The sequence below is a fragment of the Lissotriton helveticus genome, chromosome 2_1, assembly GCF_964261635.1.
Source record: "Lissotriton helveticus chromosome 2_1, aLisHel1.1, whole genome shotgun sequence".
Classification (NCBI taxonomy): domain Eukaryota; kingdom Metazoa; phylum Chordata; class Amphibia; order Caudata; family Salamandridae; genus Lissotriton; species Lissotriton helveticus.
In genome coordinates, this window is record NC_136059.1 from 1,522,575,341 (window position 1) to 1,522,601,866 (window position 26,526).

At 41.7% G+C, this 26,526-nt stretch overlaps 1 protein-coding gene across 1 annotated transcript in view; it reads left to right on the forward strand.

Annotated features, from left to right (window-relative positions):
• Window positions 1-26,526, forward strand: part of LOC144818753 (alpha-2-macroglobulin-like) — a 1,363,397-nt gene that overhangs the window by 453,869 nt on the left and 883,002 nt on the right. Inside the window, exons 11-12 of the mRNA XM_078676468.1 lie at window positions 21,202-21,357; window positions 24,028-24,255. Coding sequence (XP_078532594.1) covers window positions 21,202-21,357; window positions 24,028-24,255 — 384 coding nt within the window. The remainder of the gene's footprint in view (window positions 1-21,201; window positions 21,358-24,027; window positions 24,256-26,526) is intronic.

A 26,526-nucleotide genomic window follows, 5' to 3' on the forward strand; every position in this document is an offset into this window, starting at 1 on the left:
AATTTTATGGAGTCTGGTTATAGCTGAATAAACAGAAGGCGCGTTATTTGGAATGAAAATGCAGCAACTAGATCCGATGACTCTACAGGCCCCGCCCCTATCGGCCAGTATGACGTCAAGGACGAGACGATTCTGTAAAACGACAAATCTCATAGCAGATTGCTCTTCAGTTAAGTTACCTAGAGCAGAGGCAGTCTCATTTACTACAGCTTCGAGGGTTCTGGTTAACCTACGGATTAGTTTACTATTCTGGATAGGTCCTATAAAGAAAAAGAAACCTCTGTTGAAATCTGTATACTGTTCTAGAGCAGTTTCAGTATAATCGACAATTGGGGACTCCCTTCTATGTCTAATGTGTACTAGATGTGTATTCCTATGATAATCAGGTGGGGCTAGAAAAACTGGTGGCAGTAGGAAGGCAATGTAACAGGTTCCCTCCCAATCGAGGGGCAGACGAACATATGCGGTTTGACCACAAATAAAATAAGAATGACGTGAAGCTTTGAAGATAGATTTCCCACTGTCACTATACTTGACAATAGTAGTACAATCACTATGTCCTACGTGTACGGAACCCTTATTTCGGACACATAATTCGCCTTTGACTGGTAGTACTGAAATAGCAGGTAAGTCTGGAGTAGTATCAGACTGAACATTCAGGACCATAAAATTCGACGAATAATTACCTAAATTATACACTTCATTTTCTAGATCTAAACCTGTTCTGTGGGGGAGACCTTGCTTGTCTGGAAAACATGTATTGTTAAGAAAAGACATATCTGTTGAGGATGACGTTAACGTGGACCATGCTCCACACGAACCATTATGTGAGAATGGATAAGGAAAAAGTGGCAGAACTCCCTTCGGGGTCTGGAAAGGGGGGAGTCGACCACACACCCAACAATTAGTGGCATTGCTGGTCTGGTGTGAGTAATGTAACATGTGGATAAATGAGTTGTTTCGCATAGCGAGGCGGTAAGAGAGTTCATGAGGGGGCAGGTCACTAAACGTGTGCTCTACTGTAGCATTAGCAGACTTATTTACATGTGAAACTGGGAAACATAGGTAAAATGCATAACTGGTGCAGGAAATCATAAGGCTGGAAAACAATATGAAACATAGAAAAACGATACATCGGATTGAGTTTTGACTAACTCTCTCACTATGGGGGTCTATTTTATACATGTCAGAAACAGTCTAACCGTTTCACCTAGGGGAGGACTTAGACAATCAAACTGACTGACTTATTTTACTAGACCGGAGTTTTAGCTTGTACTCCTGTTGCGGAGTTTTCTCTAACAGGGGAGGGGTTGTAGCAATGTCTTTTGCGGGACAGTCCTTGAGAACAATGCTTTGGCAATCCTTCAAATCCTGGGAAATGTTCTTTAAGACGGGTTTCAGTCCATTAAAAAGTTTAACATGAGAAAGGTGTACCCAGCCTTTGCGTCCTTCCAACTTCACGGCTGTACGGGTGGTGAGGAGGACCTGTCGGGGCTCTTTCCAACGAGGCTCCAGCGGACTTGATCTGTCAAAGTTGCGGACCATCACCATGGATCCTGGAACGATTTCATGCGGTGCCACCTCGGTATTGTCTGGAAATGCGGCAGCAACCTGTGAACGACATGAGTTGAGGGCAGACATCAAGGAAGCTAGGTAATCTGTCAGCATATTACTTGAAACATCGGTAATACTTCGGGGTCTAGGAGTACCCCACATGTTAGGGGGGCGGCCGAAAACGACCTCATACGGGGACAGACCTGATCTGGAATGTGCGACCATGCGCATATAAAACAAAGCGACTGGTAGAGCTACTAGCCAGTCCACACCTTTCTCTTTACATATTTTGGCGATACGGATTTTCAGAGTCTGGTTATGTCTCTCTACGAGACCGGCTGCTTCAGGATGGCGTACACAATGAAACTTCCACTGGTACCCTAATAACAGGGAAACATGCTTCATGAGTTCAGATGAGAATGGCTGGCCGTTATCAGAATATACGACTCTAGGGAGTCCATAACGGGGGAAGAACTCACGAACCAACTGCTTGGCAGTGGTCGCGGCTGTGTAATCTGGAACTGGATATGCTTCTGTCCACCTGGACAAAGTGCATACAACTACAAGGACATACTTGAAACCTCGACATCGCTCCATCTGAATATAATCCATCTGGAGGACTTCAAAAGGGTGGTCAGGGGGCTGGAATCCACCTTGTTCCACCGGGACACTTTTACCTGGATTAAACTGACAACATATCATACAGGTACGGACTTTCTGCTTGGCTGCAGCTCGTAAATGCTTGTTGAACCAAATGTTCTGGATACTGTCTAACATAGCTTTTTCTCCTAAATGTGCTGGACTATGTGCGGTATTAATAATGACTTGAACCATAGAGTCGGGGAGAAACCATGTGGCTCTACCCTTCGTTAACCATCCTTGATCTGTCTGGACCCCTCCTTGTTCGGACCATTTCTTGATTTCTTCGGGAGTAGCATGTAACTGGATATCTATGACATCTTGTGTAGGGTCCTTAACTGTCATACATGTAGTCGGATCTGGAGTATGTGTCTGATTAACTGGAATGTCTGGAGTCTGTGCTGTAAGCTTGGCTGTGCGATCTGCTAGATCGTTACCTTGAGAAATGGTGTCAGTAACTTTCGTATGTGCTTTGCACTTCATAATAGCGATAGATGTCGGTAAGTGTATGGCATCTAACAGAGCTTGAATAAGGAGACCATGCTGAATCTTGGTTCCATGAGAAGTCATGAAACCTCTCTCCTGCCAGAGCACTCCGAAGTCGTGTACAACTCCAAATGCGTAACGCGAATCTGTGTAAACATTAACTTTCAAGTTCTTGGCGTGTATACAGGCTTGTGTCAGAGCAACTAGCTCTGCTGCTTGAGCGGACAGGGTATCAATACGGTGTGTTTCAATAACTTCGGTGTCAGTAGTCACTGCATACGCGGCGACTAGTTCTCCTGTACTAGTTCTCATACATGAACCATCCACATAAAGTGTCAGGTCGGGGTCTGGTAACGGAGTATCTGTCAGATCTTGTCTTGGCTTTGTCGTAATGTTAACTACTTCCACGCAGTCATGTGGGTCAGGATTCGAAGTAACTGATGGTAACAGTGTAGCAGGATTTAAAATGTTGCAGCGTCTGATTTCTATGTGTGGCTGGAACAGTGTCAATTCATAACCAGTTAAACGTGCAATTGTCAAGTGCTGAGTTTGTGTTCGGTTTAAAAGAACTTCCACGGAATGTGGAACTTGTACTGTCAAGGTATGTCCTAAGACTATGGAATCACTTTGTCTGATAGCTAGGGCTGTGGCTGCAACTGACTTGAGGCACGCAGGCAGAGCCTGGGCTACAGGATCTAATGTGCTCGAAAAATAAGCACAGGGCTTGTATTGTCCTGCTTGATCTTGTGTGAGAACAGATAATGCTGTACCTTCGCGTTCAGTGACGAAAAGTGTAAAAGGCTTACTGTAGTTCGGTGTCGCTAGAACTGGAGCTTGGCATAGGGCTTTCTTTAACTCATTGAAACTAAGTGTATGTTCAGATGTCCAAGGGAGGACAGTCGATACGGCTGCCTCCTGTGTCGTTAACCGTATCAGTGGTTTGGCTAGAAATGCATACTGAGGAATCCATTGTCTACAGTAAGAAGTGAGGCCGATAAAAGCACGTACCTCCTTCTGGGTCTTGGGCTGAGGAAGACTCGCTATTAACTGGATACGGTCTGGTGTCAACTGCCTACCCCTCTTGGACAGTAAGTGTCCTAAGTATACCACTTGCTGGACACAGAATTGAAGCTTAGAAGGGGACACCTTGTGCCCCATCTCGGCTAGGAAATACAAAACTGTAAGGGATGCTCGCTCGCAAGCACGTTCAGAACGGGCTGTGATCAGTAGATCATCGACATACTGGAGCAGGGCAGTGTCAGTTGGCATGTGAATGTTGTCTAGTTGTCTCTTGAGTGCTTGACTGTAAATACTAGGACTTTCTGTGAAACCTTGAGGAGCTCGTGTGAACATATAGCTCCTTCCATTTAAACAAAATCCGAAAAGGAACTGGCTGTCTGGATGAATAGGAACACTGAAAAATGCGTTCTTGAGGTCTATTACAGTAAAGAACGTGGCTTCGGAATCAATGGCCGTTAATAGGGAAGAGATGTCTGGGACAACTGGGTACTGCGGAATAATACATTTATTAAGCTCTCGTAGGTCAATCACTAATCGATATACTGGGGGTGCATTTGGATCAGTACGTTTCATGACTGGAATGATCGGAGAATTACATACATTGGAGTCAGTTTCTACAACCACTCCTTGAGCCATGAGCTCGTCAATAATTTTGGATAAGGCTGCTACAGCCTCAGGTGGCAATCTGTACTGTCTGATTCGTGGTAACACTACACCTGGCTTGAGAGTCACACGATAGGGTGTGATTTGCATGTAACCTACATCAGTTGGACCTTGCGCCCATAAGTGCTGCGGAACATTAGACAGTCTTGAATCAAAATCTCGTAATACATAGTGACCCTTGAAGTCACGTAGGAACAATCGTATTCCCTCTGGGGAACAGCATATAACTGCACCTAACTCTTTCAGTGTCTTAATGCCCAATAGGTTTTCTGGACATGACTTAGTAAGTAACAGATCAGTAGTGCGGGACAATGGACCTACTTCTAGAGAAACTGGTTTTGAAATCTCATTTACGATAGGTTTTCCTGAAAATCCAAGGGAAACATTTCTTGAGCCTGAGAGCGGAGCCCCTGGAACTTCGGCGTGACTAATTGTGGTCCTACTTGCCCCTGTATCGATCAAAAACTTTCTGTCTTTCCCTAATACTTGACTGTGAACATAGGGACCTTCTTGATCTACAGGTATCTCGATGAGAGGCAAGCCTACCTCCCTCTCTAGGCTGTTTCATGAATACTGCTGGTACTCTGGATACTCAGACTGTGCATACTGGTACATCTGCGATGTAACGTGCTGTGTTGCAGCAATAGGCTGCGGTGCTGTAACTGTCTGTGGTGCATTCTGTGACTGAGGAATCTGTGAAACTTGTTCTTGTCTAGGCGGACGTGGTCTTTCTTTAGTCTTACCAGTAGCTATGTTGTGTTTCAGAACTGCACACTCATTTATGAAATGACCTGGCTGTTTACAATAATTGCAGTTCCCTTTAACGGGAGCTGCAGGACGACTGGCTTGATTCGGACCCCTCTTCTGACTGTCTTGAGGAACAGATTGTGCAACTAGTACTTTCATTTTCATATCTTTCATACGTTTTCTCTCGTGTTCTTGCTCTTCTCTGATTCTATTCTGATGATACTGAAGCATTTGCAACATCTGGGACGGGGTATTAGCTTGCCAGGTACTTTCGACTTTCAGAACTCGATTTTTAATTGGTGGGCTTGAATTCTCGACTAATTTAGTAACAAAAAGGTGAGGGTATGACTCACTACTTGTCTTGAGGCCACTGTTGATACTAAAACACTTTTCAAATCTAGAATAAAAATCACTGATATCCTCATCTTGCTTCTGTTTACAGGCTGAGATTGCATCCCAGTCTTCTTTTCTAGTTGTCAATAATCTAGGTAAAACTTGAATCAATAATTCTGGTAATTCTTTACATTTATCTCCAAGACCGGTACCTGGTACTCGTGCCTTGTCTTCAGCTTCTAGAACTGCCCAATCGATCTTTTTCTCTCCCACCTCCCATTCTTTTTCCTTGAGCTTTTCATACACCCCTGCGGGCAGCAGAACCTTTAACATTTTAATTATATCTGGGTACGTGTATTCTCCCATACGGAGCATGTCTTTTAATTCTCTATGGAACCCTGCTGGATCTTTGTCATGACAGGGAATTAATTTCTTCATCTCGAGGAGTTCCATCTTTGTAATTGGAGTGTAAACAAACACTCGTTCTAGTTCGCCACCCGTTCCTTTGACTGGGTGGACTTCTCGTAACGGATTCTGTCTCTCCATGTAAAATGGTTTACTTTCTGGGGGTGAGACATGAACAAAATGCGGGTTCAGAAACGTTCTATATTTGTGACGCTGTTCTAAAATGACACTAATTAAATCGGTACCTAGACCTTTCCATCTATACTGGAGTAACTCGTTCAGGACATCATGTAACGGACCTGGATCAGAGTGTTGACCCTCATACAAAGTAATGAGGTGCTGAATCATATACATACCCGCCAGTCGTTGTTCGGCTGGGGGCATTTTCAGAAACATTTGTGCCACTATTTCGTCTGGAAAAGTGGTAGAATCAGTAATCCATCGGACTGCTGATCGGGCTAGTTCTTGTTCATGCATGGTACTTAACTCACTGTAACCGATTCGTGATTTCAGAATGTGATCGGTAGCTTGAAACACTTGTTCTAGAGAACCTTGTTCTGGTGCTGGATGATGGAAAGTAGACTTGTGTTCTAGGCGTAAATGGCGATCTGGAAATCTAGATTTTCCTACATACGCTATTCTGGCGGGATTCTCGTCCTCTACCTCTTCAGTATCAGAGTTACTTTCTTTCTCACTTACTTGTGCTGCTTTACGTTGTTCGTGTATCTTTATTATTTCTCTACGGATTTTCTTGTACATACTCTCCACAGCACCGACGGTCTTGTGCTTACCCTCGGCTATATTATCACTCCACCTTGTCAGGATTTTCATTTCGGCCGGATCTTTAGACGGATAATCTTGTTCTCTTATTAGACAATTGATCAGAAACTTTAATATCATGAGCTGGATCTCGGCTTTCCTTTGAGACATGGCCTCGCTAATGCTTTCTGGATCATCCCCTGTACGGATGAAACGATATATTCTGTCTAGATCTTCTTTCATATTCGGTAAGGTGACTAGATACTCGGCCACCTTTCTTACGCGGAATGAATATAAAACCATATTATCCTCGCCTGGGACTGGATCATAGCCGCATTCGGCAAGGGATTTTCTTATTTCTGCTACAGTCTGATGTCTGGGCGTACGCTGTGACGCTTGTGCATGTAATTCGGCTAACGTTAAACGCTTGTGTGGCGGCGGGGTTTGAGGAGTACCTCCCCCTGCGGCCCCTAAACTGGAGTCTAGGTCTACTGAGGCTCTTCGTCCTGGCAGAGTGGGAAATGGAAATGTAGGCTGGACTTGTATGACGGACTGGACCGGGGGTACCGTAACAGGTACTCCGGTGTCTGGAGGAGCGGGAAGTGCCTGATTTACAGGGACTGGCGGAGCGCGAACAGGATTTGCATATTCTGGGATTGTGTCATCCAAATAGGACGAAATAAAAATATCAGCTGCGGTCTGTTTGTGACGTAGCTTGGTCGGAACTAATGGTGGCGGGAAATTACTGGATGCCTCTGGGGTCGCTTTTTGGCAAGCCCTCGGCAAGGAGAGGATACATACCCCTAATAAGGGCATGCCTCTGTCTGTCTGACTGTTCGGCTTTGACTTGTTCACCTATCTCGATTAGTTCTTTTTCTTGTGCTCGTTCTAAGGATTCTCTACTTAATTCTGACTTTCTGATTTCTTTTTCGGTTCTTTTATGAGCTTCTTTACGCCATAACTCGATGGCATCTTTCTGTGACTGTCTGGCTTTCTTTTTCCATAATGCTTCTTCTACTCGCATGATGCACTCGGCATCCCATGTACCCGATACGGGCCATCTATACTTTTCTTCTAACTGTTTGGTATACTCTACCCATAAATCTAGATACAATATGGCGCTTATGCCATGCTTCTGATACATAAAATGACCTGGACTGTCCCTCGGCGGAACAGGAACTGCTTCTTCTAACAAACCTTTTCTAGTTTTTAGCTGACGTAATCTCGAAAAGAGAGACATTGTAAACTTGAATCGGAACACAATACAATACACGAGGAACAATAACAATTGGGAGAACAATTCAGGCATACCACAACATTGGAAATACATTGAACAACATCATAACATAACAGTTCGGACAGAATATTACCTGGAATACTGAGAACAGAAACACAAGAATTTCTCGAGAACGGAACAGACTAGAGTTTACTGGATGCACTGCTGAAACAGTACGGAACATACCGGTCCCATAAAGGGACGCATCAAGACCCGTATCCACCTAGGTGAACACTTCGTTTGTGAGTCTGTGTACCACCAACCCACGGACCAGAGTCAATTTAGATTGACCCTGTCTAGATACTACCCCAGTAATGGTACTCACCGGGCAGCAAGAACGGAAGGCCTCGGATCGGACTGGACTGCTACGACGACGACGGACTTCGGACTTTAGTTACGGGTGGACCTCCGGATACCTCGGACCTTGGACTCTCGGCTTGGGCTCTGGTCGGGACTCGCCGCGTTCCTCCACCGTCTCGTTTGGATGCTGGACCGCCTCCTCCGTCTCCTCCGTGGGCCTGAGGGATACTTGAAGCAGAAATATCTGCCGGTGCGGAGAAGAGTTCCGTCACGACTGCAGAGGGTCAGGGGGTCGGCGTGGCTTCACCGACGCGTGGGGAAAGGGCAAGTCCCTGTTCGGGCGCCATTATGCTGTATTAAACCTGCAAAACTCCTACTACCTCGAATCTTGACTCTTATTTATTGAGCTATCTGTTATGATATATGTCTAGTCAAAAATAGGGTATTATTTATTTATTTACCACAACTTTACTCTGTATGTTGGTATATATATTCTGCGTTCAAGCCTGGTTGTTTGCGTTGTACTGCTCATTATTAAAAAAGTATCTAAAAATCCTGCCTTGTAATCCCAGTGGATGGAGAAGAATGCCTCACTCACTTCTGTTTTGTTGGATGTTTAACGGCTGGTCCCGGTTGTAGGAGAGCCCTGAAGCTGCAAAGTGGACCTGCTGAAGTCAAACGATGATCAGCGCTGGGGGAAGGAGGTCGTTTCATGAGAGACAGCTGTTCAGCACAGTGAGTGAGGCATTCTTCTCCATCCACTGGGATTACAAGGCAGAATTTTTACAGCGTGGCAGCAACTCATTGTAGTTTTTAATTTTATGCCACTACAATGACCAGAAGACTCAGTGCGAGTCTCCGCCCACGTAGGCAGCTGATCTGCATTACAAGTACTGCCGCTGCATCACCCTGTGTGCCACAAACTGCCTCTGAAGAAATGCAAGGTAGCATGAAACGTGTCAGGCAGCTGTTTATTTTAGAAGACATCCTTTGTGCTGTACAGTCATGAATTAACACGTCAAACTTACCTTCCGGTGTGTGGCTCTCCTTCATGGGCAAACTTGTGTTTTGTTGGATATATATATCTATATATATACATATATATATAAAAACATCAAGGTTGTCCAAGTGGGGAGCCACACCCCGAAGGATTCACACCATTCTCGCAGGTGGCAGCGCTGTCAGCTAGCGCAACTCGTTCCCAATTGCCATACTCGTTTCGAGCAGAAGCTCTTGATCACTGGCATGAGAAGGCAGGAAACAGGTTTGCAAAACGCGTATGGCAATTATGAACGCGTTGTGCTAGCTGACGGCGCTGCCACCTGCGAGAATGGTGTGAAACCTTCGGAGTTGGCTCCCCACTTGGGCAACCTTGATGTTTTTGTGTTTAGCGGCTCGCTCGGCCGCGGGGAGCCCAGACGCTGGGAGGTGTTTCCTGAGTGCTGGGAAATCACTAGCACTCTCTGGACCCATGGAGCCTCACTCGTAGTGACATTGGTGGTGCTGAGCAGCGGGGCACTTTCAGCATTCCTCCGTATTAGGAACTTTATTGTTAATGAGTGGCAGGACAGAGACCACTTGGTTAAAAGAACTTTGAGAGTCACAGGCAATGATTTCGGACTACTATAACCAGCATGCCTGTGAATACGCCCACTGGGGCGAGACTCTAATTATTCCAATAAACCCAGTTCTATGCAAGCCTGTTTCCTGCCTTCTCATGCCAGTGATCAAGAGCTTCTGCTCGAACCGCGTATGGCAATTGGGAACGCGTTGTGCTAGCTGACGGCGCTGCCACCTGCGAGAATGGTGTGAATCCTTCGGGGTGTGGCTCCCCACTTGGGCAACCTTGATATATATATATATATATATATATATATATATATATATATATATATATATATATAACGAGGAACTCCAACAGCCTCCAGCAAGCAGAACAGCAACGCCGGCGAAGAAGGAGACGGACCACAGGGCTCAGGTACTTTGTTTTATTAACCCAGAAACAGAGAGCAGCTACGCGTTTCGGGCTCGAAATGCCCTTGTTCAAACTGCAGTTGTCATGACTCTTGTTACTTTTTAAATGCTAGTGATACACACCCTCCTTCATTATGTAACTAGTCACGTGATTATAGAAAGTGAAAACATACATATTATTTTTGTTGCTGAAGAATTCATATTTTTGTTGCACCAAAAATAATTTCTAAATGTAAATATTCAATGTAGCCTTTATATTTTATAAGACCTGTATTTCTGAAGGTTTAGTTAAAAACTCTACAGCCAAACAATTATATGTTTAATATTGTGTGGCACTCACTATAAAAATACATAGAACCAAACAATTACTTAAATATAATAGCTTTTCTTCTATCTTTTTCTCAGGTCATAAAAAAAGGCTACAATGATTTATTCACAATCTTTTCAATTATATATATTACTAATGGTGCAAATAGCAAAGCAGCAATTCATTTCCAAAGTGCAAAAAGACTGTGCAAATCATGTGCAAAATAGAAGCATTATATAAAGTGCAAACTGCATGATTGAAGAAGTGTATCAATATTTATAACAATAAAATATTCCAGATCCCTGGGATAAAATTGTTAAATTCATATATATAACCTTCTAAAATTCATCATAACAGTATACATAGTACTAAAAAGGAGATATAAAATGAGAGTGAATATAAATATATACAAAAAGATATATTAATAAATAGGTATGAATACAGCATCAAAAATGGCACTATGTTGGATATTCGGGAAAATGTAATGTTTTTAGATAGTAGGTGAATGAACATATTTTACTTAATATTGGGGAACCTATATATTAAGATAACCTTTAAATCAGACTATTTAAAAAGCCAGACATAGATGGATTGAAGTTTAGATAATCAGACGTATGGAAGAAAGATATTTTAAAGAAAGTTGTGCATTTCTTCCATAGTGTTTAATTTATTGGGCCATTTGCTATCAAACTCCAAAATCATTTTGGTTTCTAGCTGTCTTAATAGGCATGCTCTATTCCCTCCTCTACGCATCTTCGGGACGGCACCAACTACATAATATTTTAGGCAGGCCACATCATTATCATGAATGTCGGACCACCGGATATGTAGGGTCACCATGTCAGATAGCTCTTAGATGCTGTAGTATCCTGACATGCACCTGTAGCTTGGTGCTACCAATATAGTTCAAGCCACAGGTGCATGTCAAGACGTACCTGGCAAATTCAGTCTTACAGTTGAAACTGCCCTTGACAGGCATTTCACGTGTACAAAATGGAGTCGAAAAATGAGTCGTATTTACATCAAATTTACAGGCTCTACAACTTGTACATTTACGAAATCCATTAATAGGTTGGAGCCAAGATGTATTTTGTCTCATTTCTGGTGCTGCCTTATTCAAAATGGTACCCATATGTTTGGCTCGTCTGAATGTAATAGTGGGATTGTCAGGAAGCCTAGGATTCAGTACTGTGCTTGTTAGTACAATAGGCCAATTTTTCTTTATAATGGCCTTAAGTTTTCTTTCTTCACTACTAAAGGTAGTTATTAGTCGTGGACATTCATTACTAGAGATGGATACACCTACTGCTTCCTGTGCTTCCACTTCAGTATCAATAGAGTTATTGATTTTAAGAAGGCTTTCTCGTGGTCTAAGTTTGGCTTTATCCACTGCTTGTTGCAAAACTTTATCTGTAAACCTTGTGCCTTTAATTTTAAAATCATTTCATTAAGTCAGAAATCAAAATCTTCAGTGGAACTGCAAATCCTTTTTAGTCTTAATATCTCACCGTTCGGAATGCTAGATATTAAATGCTTCGGATGCATACTAGTCGCATGAAGCGTTGCATTTCTGGCGGTGGATTTTCTATGTAAGGTAGTCTCAATGATTTTATTTTTGATGTACATCTGAACATTTAAAAACTCTATTTGCAATTTGTTTATGTGAGAAGTGAAATGTAAGTTGAGAGAATTTTTGTTGATGGCTTCTACGAACTTGAGCACTTTTTGCTCATCTCCTTGCCATAGAATAAAAATATCATCTATGTATCTGAGATAGCAGCATATGTTTTCCTTGACCCAAGTTTTGTGCTCAATTTCTAGGACCTGTTCCTCCCACCAGCCGATGAGTAAACATGCGTAGCTAGGGAAGAAACAGGATCCCATCGCCACTCCTCTGAGTTGTTTAAACAACTCCTCTTGCCAAACAAAAATAAATTATTATTGAGACACCAATTAACCCTTTAAGTGCTGCCGTCGGCCAACGGTCGTCACGGGCACTACCTCCCCAGTGCTGCGTGCGACCGCTGGACGTCCAGTTCAGCACTGGATAATGGACAGCGCAGCACTGGGGAGGTTTATTTACGAAGCTCCTAAGGTGTTAATCAGGTCGACAACAATTTTGTTATGTTCATGATATTCGGCAGTTCTATTGGCTAACAAATGCTTAACTGCTGCTAGCACCTGTGTGTGATTAATGCTAGTATAAAGAGACTCAACGTCTAAAGTTATTAAAAGCATATCAGAATTCCATTTAAAAATTTTGATTTTTTTCTAGAAAATCGCTGGTGTCTCTTATATAACTGGGTAAGGCTTTCACCATATCCTGTAGGAAATAATCAATATATTCACCCACTTGTTCACCCATGCTTTTGATAGCGGATATAATCGGTCTACCGGGGATGGGGATTACTCCCTTATGAACTTTAGGAATTAGATAAAGGGTAGGCAAGACAGGAAATTCAACATTCATAAATTTATATTCCTCAAAGGAAATCAAACCTTCCCTGTGCCATTGTCCCAACATTTTCTGTTAAGTCTCTTTAGCTTTCACATATTCTTTTTGGGTAGTTTTTCGTAGCAGCTGGTATCATTTAATTGTCTGTTGGCCTCTTGTATATAGTCCTTTTTGGGCCAAATAACTAAGTTGCCACCTTTATCGGAGTTTTTAATCACGAATTCATTGTTGTCTCCTAATTTTTTCATAAGTTTCGCATATTCACGTTTAGTGTGTAGAATTTTCTTTATTTTCTTGCCTTTTGTGGATTGATACAGCTTCTTGATGTCTTTAATTACGCAGTCATGGAAAGTGTCAACAGAGTCCTTCGGCATAAGTGGCATAAAACTTGATTTAGTTTTAAAAGGACTTAGTCCCGCACCTTTCTGATGTATATCAATTTTACTAAGTCTTGCTTGTGTAGCAAGGTCATGATCAAATTCTGATGGTTGAGATCCTGTGGCATCTTTAGGATCGTGCATGGTTAGTAAAGTATGGACATCTGAGCATAGTAATTTGTTTTTGTCTGATGTTTCATATTTATATTTGTTTGTATTAATTTCAGAGTCAATGGCATCTTTTGCAGTTTTCAACGCAAAATATTTCTTTAATTTTACTTTTCGAATGAAACAAAACAGATCTATGCAAGTCATTGCATAGTTGAAACTTTGAACAGGGCAGTAGTTTAATCCCAAGGATAGCAGTTGCTCCTCCGCTTTGGTTAAGACAACTTCAGACAAATTAATAATAGTTTTATTTTCTATTGTTGTTTGCTCAGCCAAGTGCTTTTATCTTCTTTTTTATATCTTTGTTTGCAGATACGTCTCTTTCTTTTCTCCGTTTGTTTCTTCTTTGTCTGTTTGTTGCCTTAGTTGTCTTGGTCTCAGCGTTTGGAGTCTCTCCTCCACTAAAAAATCAATTTCTTGTTTCAGATTTAATTTCGGTGGTGCTTGCAGTTTGGAAGGTTCCAAATCAAAGCTAGATTCACTAGTGAGAGAAACTGTATCAATGCTTGAGAGTTCGTCATTTTCATTAGGTTTTGTACTTGCACTTGCACTAGCACTAGCACTTGTGGATGCAGCTTGAAAAGATGTGAAACTTTAGTTTTTTCTGCTGTATTCCTTTCTTTTCGTAGCATTATATTTGCGTGCAAAATTAAAGATTTGACCATTATTGTAATCAGCCTGGTCACGTGCAAATTTATGTGCCTTTCTAAATTTTATTTTTTCTTCATGTTTTTTCAGGCGATCATTCATAGCATCAGTTAATTTCTTTGTTTCATCAGTTTCTCCTCTTTCATCTGTTTCTTTATTCAAAGTATCAATTAATTCCAATATCATGTCACGATCAATGGCTGCATATTTGATAAGAATATGGACTAAGTGCATCGACGCAGCCAAATTGCTTTCACCCCATTCCTTTAACATAGCAGGATTTGGCTTGTCAAAGCATGGGGCCAAGAGAATACGAAGTCCACGAGGAACTCTGCCCACTTCTGCATATTTACCTAATGATCTGTGTCCCACCATTTTGTTATTTCTTATTTTTTATTCTTTTCCAAATCTTTAAAAAGTGTCTTAACCATTGGCTTTCCTCCATTGTTATTGTTGTTATTAGATACTCTACTGTAGTTGTCATGACTCGTGTTGCTTTTTAAATGCTAGTGATACACACCCTCCTTCATTACGTAACTAGTCACGTGATTATATAAAGTAAAAACATACATATGTTCCCATACCAGGACAATTTATTAGTCTCCTTTGCTTTTTTTCAGAAGGGATGCAAAGAGATTTATAGAACCTGCTTCATTTTGACAGATCATGAATTCCTCATCTATGTATGCAAGTCCCAGCGTGTTCCAATACAGGAGCTGCATGTCCTTGGAACCATTTACCAAACATACCAGTCACATTTTTCCTTCAAGAAGACAGAAAAACTCTCGGCCCACCTGTCAAAATCAGAGGGAAGTGCTCATTATTGGTAAATGATACAAAGAGAGATGGCATCAACTCTGACAGTTATTCCTTGGTGCAGATTGCACTTAAAAACTTTGATCCAGCACCTCTTGGACACTGGAGTCCAATATCCCAAATATTTGAGGCACAGATTTCAGGGACAAATCAAAAAAGGCAGTCTCTACAATAGTGGTTAGTTTCAGCCAATCTAAGTTAACCCGTTGTCCATTCCACCATCCAAAGTACCAGCTAAAGGTGCAAGCAGTTTGGGTTGAGGAGCGACCTTATCAGACAAGACTGCTCAGAAAAGATGGGAGGCAATAGTATTAAATCATTATTCTAATTGGAAGAACTGAAAACAGCTCCTCTATTTTTACTTCATATTGCTTCTATCCTGAGACACCAGGCAGTCTTGGTGCTAACTGACAATTACATGATCAGGTCATATCTCAAACCATAACGGAGGACAAGGTCTCAGTCACTCTGTTTTCAAGCTCCAAAGATTTGTTTATCAGCAGAAGAAAATCTCCTACCTCTAACTGTAGTTTATTTTTTGGGGAGTGAGAAAGGGCCAGAGGACCATATGAGACAGATATTTCCAACCTCAATTTCCCTGTGTCACCATCACCAGAATTCTAAGGACATTATGCAAAGATTTAAGAGTCCAAGATTAAACCTGGTTTTGACTCTAGAGAGTACATTCCTACACAGGTTTTGCAGTTGGTTTCCATTGTCAATGGGCAAGGCCATGGGGATTAGGTTATCTGTCGCGGAGACCAAGATACCCGAACGCAAGGGCTGTGGCTGCCCCCCGTTTATATATCTCCACCTCAAACCGCTTCGCATCTCTTTCTGGGCTAGAGGGGGTCAATTGACCTACCGACCTGGTTATAGAGCACGCGAAGAAACATGATATACCCCTAGGCTCTGCCCACGATATAACAGTCAGGAGTAAAGGTGATTATAAGAATAGCCCTGGGGGGGGGCATCCGGATCCTACCGTTAGGTGGTCCCAGAGGGGCCAACTAATTATTTCTTGGAACATAGCTGGCCTCAAGAATAAGGTGGACTGCCCAGACTGGCTTGAGATCGTAAATAATCACAATATTTTATGTTTCCAGGAAACCTGGATAGCCCATGACACTCATTTACTGGGTTATCAAACCTTTAATACTCCTGCCAACATCAGTACCCATGGTAGGAATAAAGGGGGCCTATGCACCTACATTTCAAACGCATCAGGGATTAAAATTATTAAGTTAATCTCGGCAGAGTGTTATCAGATTGTGATGGTCAGTTGGATGGGCGTAAAGAAAATTGCCATAATAATTTTTTATAACCACGCTCATGCATCCCAATGGGAAGAGATAGTATCCAGTCTCAGAAGTCGAGTGCGTGAGCTAGAGAAAAATGGAGACGGGGACCTAGCCCTGTTTTGGGTTGGCGACTTCAACTGTTGTCTCTGCACTAGCTATGCCACAGGCACTTGTCACCTGGCCGAGGACAGGGAAGACATACCAACCCACTTTAGTCACTCTAGGCTAGGGGATTTGTTAAACTCAGTGTCACATGAGTTTGACTTGGGCTATATCAATGAAAGTTGCTCACCACCTGCATTTTTCAAACCAACATTTAATGGGAGAGGGGTAAATTCAATAATTGATTTTACCCTTCTATCCTCTAGAAACTGGTCCCTAGTGTTGTTATGGGAAACATTAGATGTTGCCCATAGTGATCATTACCCAATCTCCTTTTGTCTGGCAAATGAGGGACCTGAGCCGATCTTGGATGTAATTTATAACACCTCCATAAATTTGGCTAGTACTAATGGATATCGTATTGAGTGGGCGAAAGTTGACACTAAAACCATTATGCATCAACTGGTTACTAAAACCTATGACCAGTTCAAAATCTGCCTTTCATTGCCTGTATCCAACGAACAAGTCCTTAACGCCTTCGGGAAATAACATCTGAAATCAATAAAATGTTGACTAGAGACTTCAAGGCCCGTACTCACCAAGCGAAGAGCTGGTTCGATAAAAAATGTACAAAGGTGCACCAGAATCTGAAAAGGGCTTTACACCAAACCCCCAGAGTAATGCTATTGGTAAGACAGACCCGGAAATTGTATAGGGCGGCAATATCCAGAAGAAAAAAGGAGCTAAAAGCAGAAATCTGGCAGAATCTCAATGAAGCTTGTTTAAAAAAAGATAATACAGCCTTCTGGCGAGCTGTAAACGCCCCTTTCCTGTCAGATAGAGAACCAGACATCATTTATATAGCTATACCTGGGGATATTTGGGTAGAACATTTCACTAATCTCTATAAAAATTCAAATGCCCCTGAGACTGAGAACTCCATAGATAATCAGGAATCTCTAAAGCCATTCCCTTTGGGGGTGGTTTTTGAGCACATGGAGGTCATTAAGGCAATTCAGGATAGCGCCCCTGGTAAAGAACCGGGCCCGGACGGCGTCCCGATCGATTTGTACAAAGCTGAACTACTCTTATGGTCACCTCTTTTAACCAACGTTCTAAACTGTGCAAATGCATCGGGTTTTATCTCTACCTGGCCAGAAGCAGTGGTTGTACCCATTTTCAAAAAGGGGGACAGGAACAATCCTATCTCCTATCGACCTATATCCCTCCTGGACGCCTTAATGAAGGCAGCGGGTAGAATCATTCTGAATAGACTCCAAGTCTGGGCAGAGGATAAAAATATTATTTCAAATCTTCAATATGGTTTCCGCAGTGGAAAGGGCACAATAGAACAGGGCCTAAACCTGGCGTTGCTGACCGCCAAATACACTCAAGCCAAGAAGGAAAGCCTATTCATCACGTTCGTAGACTTAAGTTCTGCCTTTGACTGTGTAGATCATTCCATTTTATGGAAGACGCTCAGAGACATGGGTGTAGACCACCAGCTCCTTTTATTCATCAGAGACTTATACAGGGAGGCAGGGGCGAGGGTACGCTATGGGAGAGGGGGGGCTTGTTCTGAGAAATTCAACATCAAAAGCGGAGTGCTCCAAGGGTGCATTTTAGCGCCCTTTCTTTTCACCCTCTATATAAATAGCGTGGGGCAACATCTAAGAAACTTTCAGTTTGATTATCCCGCGGTCGGTGGAACACCCGTCCCCATCCTTTTGGACGCTGACGACGCAGCAATAATGTCCCGTACCATCATCGGCTTACAAAGGGCTGTAGCTGAATTTTCAGAATACATGAAGACCCATGGCCTACTGATTAACGTCTCTAAAACATACTCGATGACATGTAGCAATTCTAAAAAAAAACAGTAAGGCAATCCATTTGGGGAAAGACAAGATTAAATATACGGACAGTTTTTGCTATTTAGGTGTCACTTTTGATAGCAAGGGGAGCTGGAAAGAGGCAGTGTTCGCCAGAAAATTGGCTTTTACCAAGGCAAACGGGTCTCTGATAAACTTCTCCAGGAAACTGGGTGGGCGTCCAGTAAAGGAACTAACTCAGATTTATAAGTCGAAATGCATCCCTACTGGTACTTATGGTGCTGGGATCTGGGGGATTGTTAGTGTTGACCAAATCCAACCAGCTGAAAACGATTTTATGTGTTACTTACTGGCAGCCCCTAAATCCCTGTCTACCTCTTTTATTCACAGTGAACTGGGGATACCGTTCGTAGAAGATACAATTAAATCATCTCCCCTGCTTTTATGGCACAAAATTTGGGTCACCCCGGAAATGTCCCTAAATAGAGATATTGTCTTGGACTGTTTAGCGCTGGACGGAGTAGCTAATATTAAGTGGCTTGATTTTATTAAAACTATGACCTCGGATATAGGACACAGAGAATATTATGAACACCCTACGTGCTTAGAAATGGTTCCAAAACGTACTTAGTTCTGGAGTTTTTAGTCCATAAAAGGGGGTTGGTAGAAAAGGATAAATATACATTTTTAGAAAACCAGAAACTAAATCCATACATAGGTACACAATTATACCTCCTGTTGGAACCCAGTCTCTATGCGAGAATGTTGCTGACAAGGTTTAGGGCGGATACATTTTATCGCCTGCTAACATTTCCTAATCGTAATGAGTGGTCAAAGCAGCTAGGGAAGTGTCCTTGTGACGACACAACAATACAATCTAATATTCCCTCTATCCTGTTCTGTAAACACTATGTGACCCCCAGGAAGAGGTTTCTGAGGCCGATTCTTATAAAATGGGGAATTAGGAGCTGCAGAGCAGCTTTTCTTAAATTAAAGCAGCTAGAAACAGCATTTGTGGTTAAAGCGGTCTCCTCGTATTTGAGAAACTTGATTGACATCAGGAACTTTTTAGGATTAGGGCAACGCAGATCACCATGTATGTAATCTGTTGCTTTTATTTCTTTGTTTTTAGTAAGGAAACACCTATTCCAAAAACCTAGGAAATTATATTGATTGTCTTTTCTGTGCTCAACATTAGCTACTGACTATGTACGGCGATAGCCATCTCCACTATGGAATTAGTATACTTGCCTACTAAGAACTAACAGGAACATTTTCGATTGTTGCTGAAATATGATCGTTTTTATTGTGTAAATATGTGGCGATTGTTTTCTTTTAAATTTCTTAATGTTTTTATCTTAATATGTTGTGATATTTTGTGCTTTTATGATTTTGCAACAAAAGTCGAATAAAGCTAATCTTGACTTGACTTGAGGTTATCTGTCTTTGAAATGGCCCAGGGGGCTATTGTATGCATTTCTCCACAAAACCTCTCATTCCAACAATATTTCAAAAGATACACAAGAGTTGGGTGAATGTGCTGCTGGTCATTCCATGCTGGTCAGGCTATCCATGATATCCTCACCTTCTTTTTCACCTAACTCACACTCCTCATGAGGTCCTTCCTGTCAATTCAGACCCGCTCAGGGCTTCATCCAAAGTTTTCCTTGACACATCTCCTTTTTTGGACTTGGAGCTTGAGAGAATAACAATAGAGGTGCAGAGCTGTTCTTCTGATGTAGCCTTCTGCATCCATCAGTCAAAGGGCGCTTTGACCCTTAAGGTTTATGCATGTCACTGGTGTAATTTTGAAAACTGGTGCTTTAAGAAAGGGATTCCCTCTACTTCTTCTGATCCAGCTAGAGTTAGATTTTTATTTTTGAAAGCTGAGTTCTCGATAGGGCTTGCAGTGTACACACTTACAAGTCGATGGACAGCAATCAAGGCATTTATGGAGGTAGAAATGCAGTTCATATTTAGTTCAGCATCACACCATTTAGGAAGTTCTTTTCTTTAAGATCGGCTGTGTATTCACCTGTACTTTCCTTTGACTTCTCCTTCTTTAGAAGGCTTTGCAAAATTCCCATTTTGAACTTTTACAATGAGTAGACCTTAAATTTCTCTTTTACAAGATTCTTTTTGTGGTTATTTCTTCATGAAGAACGATTGGGGAATTATGAGAGTTCAGAACCATTTCTTTGTTTTTCAAAATATGAGGTTACTTTGCATTCACATCCTTCAACTCTGTCAAAAGGTGTTCTTTTAATTTCTCGCAGGATTTTATTTTACCTGTTTATTTCCCTTCACCACTTCCTTTAGAAGATGAAGGACAGCATCCTTTGGAACTTCACAGGGCTGTCTCCAAATGTCTCCAGCACTGCTCTCTATAGGAAAGTTGATTTCCTTTTAGTCACCTTTGAAATTGATATCCTTCAACTCTGAGTACATCACTGAGATATACTTTTACAATGATGTATAAAGGTTCAGGTAAGGAGCTAACAGTACAGGTACAAAATGGATCTACAAGAGGTGTCTCAACTTCATGGCACATTGCTATCTTTGTTACTCCAAGTCCAGGTCTTCCATGTCAAAATCTTTAGTTTCCTGCCCCCGCCCCAACCACAAACAATTGATCTGATCACCCAGCTCTTTATGATATTACAGTAAGTTAATGTCTGGCTTCCTTCTGTTTCGATGAAGTGAGGGGTCAAGGGTGTTGGAGGTACCCACGTTGATGTTAGTTTTAAAACTTGCTGGGCTAGGAAAACAAGTTTTGCAGAAGGAAATATTTTCTCACAAGTTATGGCCGATGTCAATGAAGATCTGGGCTTGGAGTAATGAAGATGACTGAGAAGTAACTAGCTCATTTCTATTACTTATCATCAAGGTAACATTCAAGCGCAAAATCACACTTGATGCCCAAAAATAATGTTATTTGTACGGGCATGTTTTCGTACCTGTGATTATTGATGAGTTTAAACACCCCTGCAAGTTTTTTTAATTAAATCACTGACTTGCAAAATTACTTGTCTTCCTAAGGTCCGCCTGGAGGATTCCAATAATGACCCGCTGCCTAATGAAACAATCACAATTAGAATGGGAAGAAGTGAATCAAAGTATGTAACTGACCTGCAGGGTCAAGCATCGTTCTCTATTGATACGGCCAGTTTCACTGCATCTACCGAATATTTGATGGTAAGTCAGGAGCCAGGGATACGACTAGCAATGAGATTGGTGTGACAAGTTGCTAGGACCTCAGATGCAAGACTGTGAATGCATTGGACACATTATGGGAAGTTTGTTTTACCAATGCTTGTTGATGAAGCGGATGTACGTTGTTACAACGCATGCTTTTACTACGCATGCCTTTACAACGCAGGTTTTTCAACGCAAGTCGTTACAACGACTTGCGTTGGGGGTTGCTGGATAGGAAATAGTTTAATTTACTATTCCAACTCCAGTCCCCGTGGATAGTAGGGAAGGTGTTGGATAGTAAATTAAACTATTACCTATCCTAGAGCGCCCCCCAGCGCAATTCGTTGTAATGACTTGCGTTGAAAAACCTGCGTTGTAAAGGCACTGCGTGGTAAAAGTTGCGTCGTAAAGGATGTTTCCCGATATATCATGCTCCTTGGCTCACAATACATTTCAGCTGATATATTAAAGATATTCCAAGAATTGTAAAAGTGAAAATTCATCCTAGGGCTTCTCCTTAGAGGGGCTTGTCATTCTGAACAACAAAATCATCCTCAATGCTAAATATTATGCGATAATATGATATTAATCATTTTTATTGCAGACATTATAGATTACGTTATTTCTTGCAATTCTATAAACTCTTCTTAATATTAAATAGTAGGTGAAACATCCCATCGAAGTGCTTTGAAGGTAAGGCTGCTTTTGGAGTTGATGGAGTTTGATACTGAAAATAACCATTAAAACAAACCACGGAAAAAAGCATTATTTAATTCCCGTCCTTTAAGTCTAAAATTGATCTCAATCTCGATGCAATTTGATGAGTTAGTTCAGATCCCATTGACATTCAGTGCAGTAAGACTGAAAATGAAACAGTGCATATTATTGGAATACCAATTTTCCTTTCACTTTCAATACTTGCCTTAGTGTGAGGCCTCATGGATATAGGGAAGAGATTGTGTCCCCAATATCCCCATAGCTTGACGAGGAGAAGTCATGAACTGGTGGTTTGATATGCCACTGTGGATACTCATTGCAGAGCATAGAAGGCGTGACCTGACTCCACTCTGGTCCTGGAGTCATCATATATTTATCCGTAGCAGTAAAATAAATAACTGATGTGAAAAATACAGAAATTAAAGAAGAACGTATGTGGTGGCCATTGCTCATATCCCACTTTGTATTACAAATGTCGGAGCTGCAGTACTTAATATTATTATAATTATTTAACTAAACCCTCATAACTGCTGTTTTCTATTTCTAAGTGGGATAATTACCAGTTGTACTATTACCGAAGTTAATAGTTCTCAATGCACCAGTCTCCGAAGAGTAGAAGTTGATTTAGTCCTCCTGAAATACATAGTTGTGACATGAGCTCATACACATAGGTCATCAGTGAGCACCTAATTTGTATAGCCCTCTTGCTAGCTTAACTAATTAAGACACAATTGTTATTATCTCCACATAAATCATTACTGACATCATCACACTTGGCATCACATAAGATGCAATAAATAACATAACTAATGATATCACTGATGACACCACCGATGGTAATAATATGGCATCACTGTCCGCCAACAAGACAATGCATATTCCACTTGGTATCTGTAGCATTACAGGGTACAAGAGCTTGAGTTATGCTATACATATGTATCTTATTCCGTGATGTGATTGTTTATGTACAGGAAGGTGTCCAAAAAATGACTTTTTGCAAGTTCTATGTGTGTTAAGGCAGCACACATAGAACAACGGCATTTCAGATTGTTTATGCAGGAAGGGAACTCTTCTGCACATAAACAATTATCCCCGTGAAGCAGACATCCTTGCACCATGGTGCAAGGGTGCCAGTGTCGGCGCATGGCAGCCCATTGTGTGCCAGCACAGGGGCGAGCACCGGAATGCGTCATATTATAAATATAAATATGTCGCATCTCTGTGCTGTAAAAGTTCTGCAGTGTGGTGCAGCCAAAGGGCTTGCGATGCCGCGCTGCAGCACTTTTTTGTAAATGAGGCCCAATATTGTTAGCGGAAGCATCTTCTCCCCACATCAAAACAAGAAGGGTTGTATCAACATAGAAAGACAATATAACCTACAAAATGGACAGGACCTTTTTGTAAGATGCCCTCTGTAGAGGTTTGTGCACATCAGAGTCTGGATGTTTCCTGTTTTTTCACACCATTTAGCCACACCGTAATTTGTTTGCGCGCACACACATATATATACACTCTCTCTCTCTCTCAATCTCTCTCTCTCTCTCTCTCTCTCTCTCTCTCTCTCTACACTAGCTGTGTGTAATACCTACATTTCTGCTGCTCAGCTAGTATGCATGTGTGTATGTATAGAACCTTGGAATGCTTGATGACTGTGTGGAATGTTGGTGTGCCTGGTGGACTGGAAGAATGACAGTTGGTGAGAGTGGGCTGAGCAGCGATGATGCAGCTCCTGGTGGGGCTCTGAATTATCTATGAACTAGCCTTCATCTTATTATCACCATCTCATGTACTTGTAACTACTATCTTGGGACTACAAATAAACCTCTACTTTTACTTACCTCGTGACTACGATTATACTTTGTAACACTGCTTTTTCTGTTTTGCTTTTTTCGCTATTGTAGGAAGTCCATTGTGGCACTTGTCATAAATATTTTCCTGTGTCTTCCTTATCAGGCCTTTTATAAACAGAACGAGTATTGTGGCGGCTACAATTGGATATCCCCTGAGTATCCTAGTGCCAATCATGCTGTTAAACGGCTGACCTCCCGGAGCAGGAGTTACCTGAAGGTGGAGCCCAAGCGCGCCACGCTGCACTGCAACCAGGAGGAACTGGTTACCATCCACTACATCTTGACTCCTGAGAGTCTGGGAAATGCAGTGGAAGTCAAGCTGTACTTACTGGTAAAGAGAAACGACCAATTAGCTCATTATGCTGTGGGATATCATGAATACAAAAATAGAGGAGTGTAACCGGTTGTGGCGAATGGGAGGGGGGAGGGAGGGGGAGAGAGAGTCCATCAGTCGTCATAGAAGAGGAAACAATTGGAAACCGCTGGGAGGCAACATGTTAAGCACTTTCCAACCCCCCTGCCCCACCCGCCCCCAAGTACATACATACATACAATGAAATATCTTAATATGATGATTTAAATAAAAAGTGAAGCAGCCTGTACCTCAGTTTAGGCGGGGAACACCGTGGCAGAATAAAATGCTTTATAACCCTGCCGTACGTTGATCTGTGGTACACACGTCATCACAAGACAGAAGAAGAAACTAATAAATACTGCGAGAATAAGTTCCATGAAAAAGCTTTGGGGTGGGGCTTGTGGGTGGCAAAGTAACCAAAAAAATGGTGAGAGTGAAAACGAGTAAATATTAAAATGGTAAAGAAAAACTGAGAGGCATACTGAGTGCAAGCTCACGAAGGAAGAGAGGAGAGTAGATTGCAAATAAGAAAAGAAAGAAGGAAAGAAAAAGAAGCAAGATGGGAAAAGGCGCAAACGTCGATTGGAAATATGGAAACAAACAAAAGGAAATGAAGGAAGAGCGTAGGAAAGAAAGACAGAATGAAGGATGGCAAGAAGGCTAGTAAGAAGAATAGATGGAAGAAAAATGAAAAGCGGCAAAGACATAAAGATGCCAGGAAACAAAGAAATAATGAAAACGAGTAATGAGAGATGGAAGACAGATGATCGAAAGAAAGAAGAGAAAGAATGAACACATTTTGGGGCATATTAGCAACGGCCAGCGATAATTATCGCTGGCCGCGCTTAGCGATAACTTTATTATCGCAGGCTATCTCTGGTATTTATCGCCCTGGTAGTGCGTAATTAACAACGCGTTACTCCAGGGCGATACTAATTCCAGAGATAGCGAGGTAATCGCCCTTTTGCAGGGAACATTGCTGGTTTTCCAGCGATGTTCCCTGCAAAAGGGCGATAACCTTGCTGATACGACCCACAGGGTCATATAAGCATAATCCACCCCTATGTTAAGGATTGCTAAATCAGGATTTTAGCAGACGTTAGATTTTGGCGAAAACTGCGTTTTCACCAAAATCTATTGTGTGCTAAAATCATGTGGACTGCCTTGTAAATATCGCTATGTAAACATCACCTATATTTGCAAGGTAGTCCATCTGGGATACGCCGAGTAACGCCCACTTTGCTTCTCATTGGAGATGCAAAGGGAGGCTTTGGGGAAAAGGGTACTAACGTGCGATTGTGCATGTTAGCACCCTCTTGTAAATATGCCCCCTAAGGAATACAAAAAAAAAGATGAAAGGAGGAGAAAGGATGAGGAAATGATCAGAAGAAATGACGGAATCAGTTTAGAACAAAAAAAGACGAAAGATGAAAGAAGAAATAAAAATGAAATAGAAATATAAAGGACAGAGTGCTTGGAAAAGTGAAAGCTGGACTAAAAGAAGGAAGTACTTAAACAATGAGGACGAGCCCACTATGTATGTGTGGATACTTATAGTCACTGCTTGTGGCATGAGTTGAGACCCATTGGGTGTTTAAAAGACCCCTCACACACCAACCTGGTTGGTGTCATGCTTCATCATCAGGGTCTCAACCCAATGGGTCTCAGTATTATATGCTCCAGGGGTCCAGGACGCGCCCCCTCAATACCCTTGCTCTCCCATTGTTTTTCCTACTAAAAGAAGGAAGGACAAAGAAAAAAGAAAGATGGCAAGAGGATTGAAAGTAGAATGGAAAGAAGTACAAAATAATAATAATAATAGAAATTATGAAAGAGAGGATAGAAACAAGAGGATGAAAGAAGAATAAAAGAAAAGATAGAAGATGGAACAAAAAAGAAACAGTGATAGAAGTCAATACATGTAAATTACGTTTTTGACCAAATTTCTTTCGTTCTGAAAAATACATAATTTGCACCATATTTGGCAAATGTTCCCCAGGGGCTCAATGCTTACTGGCTTTTATGGAAAAGGTCGGAATTGGTAACTTTGCTCCATTATTTAGTGTCATATGGATCAAAATATTATATTTTCCTGGCTACCCCGTTGACTATATATTACATTGGAACAGTCAGAAACTGTCCAATACTCTATGTTCCAAAGTTTATACTATAACACGTTAAAATTAATTTGCCAACCTTGTGACACTGCTCTTGGCGAGCTTAACATTTCCATGGGATTTTTCAGTC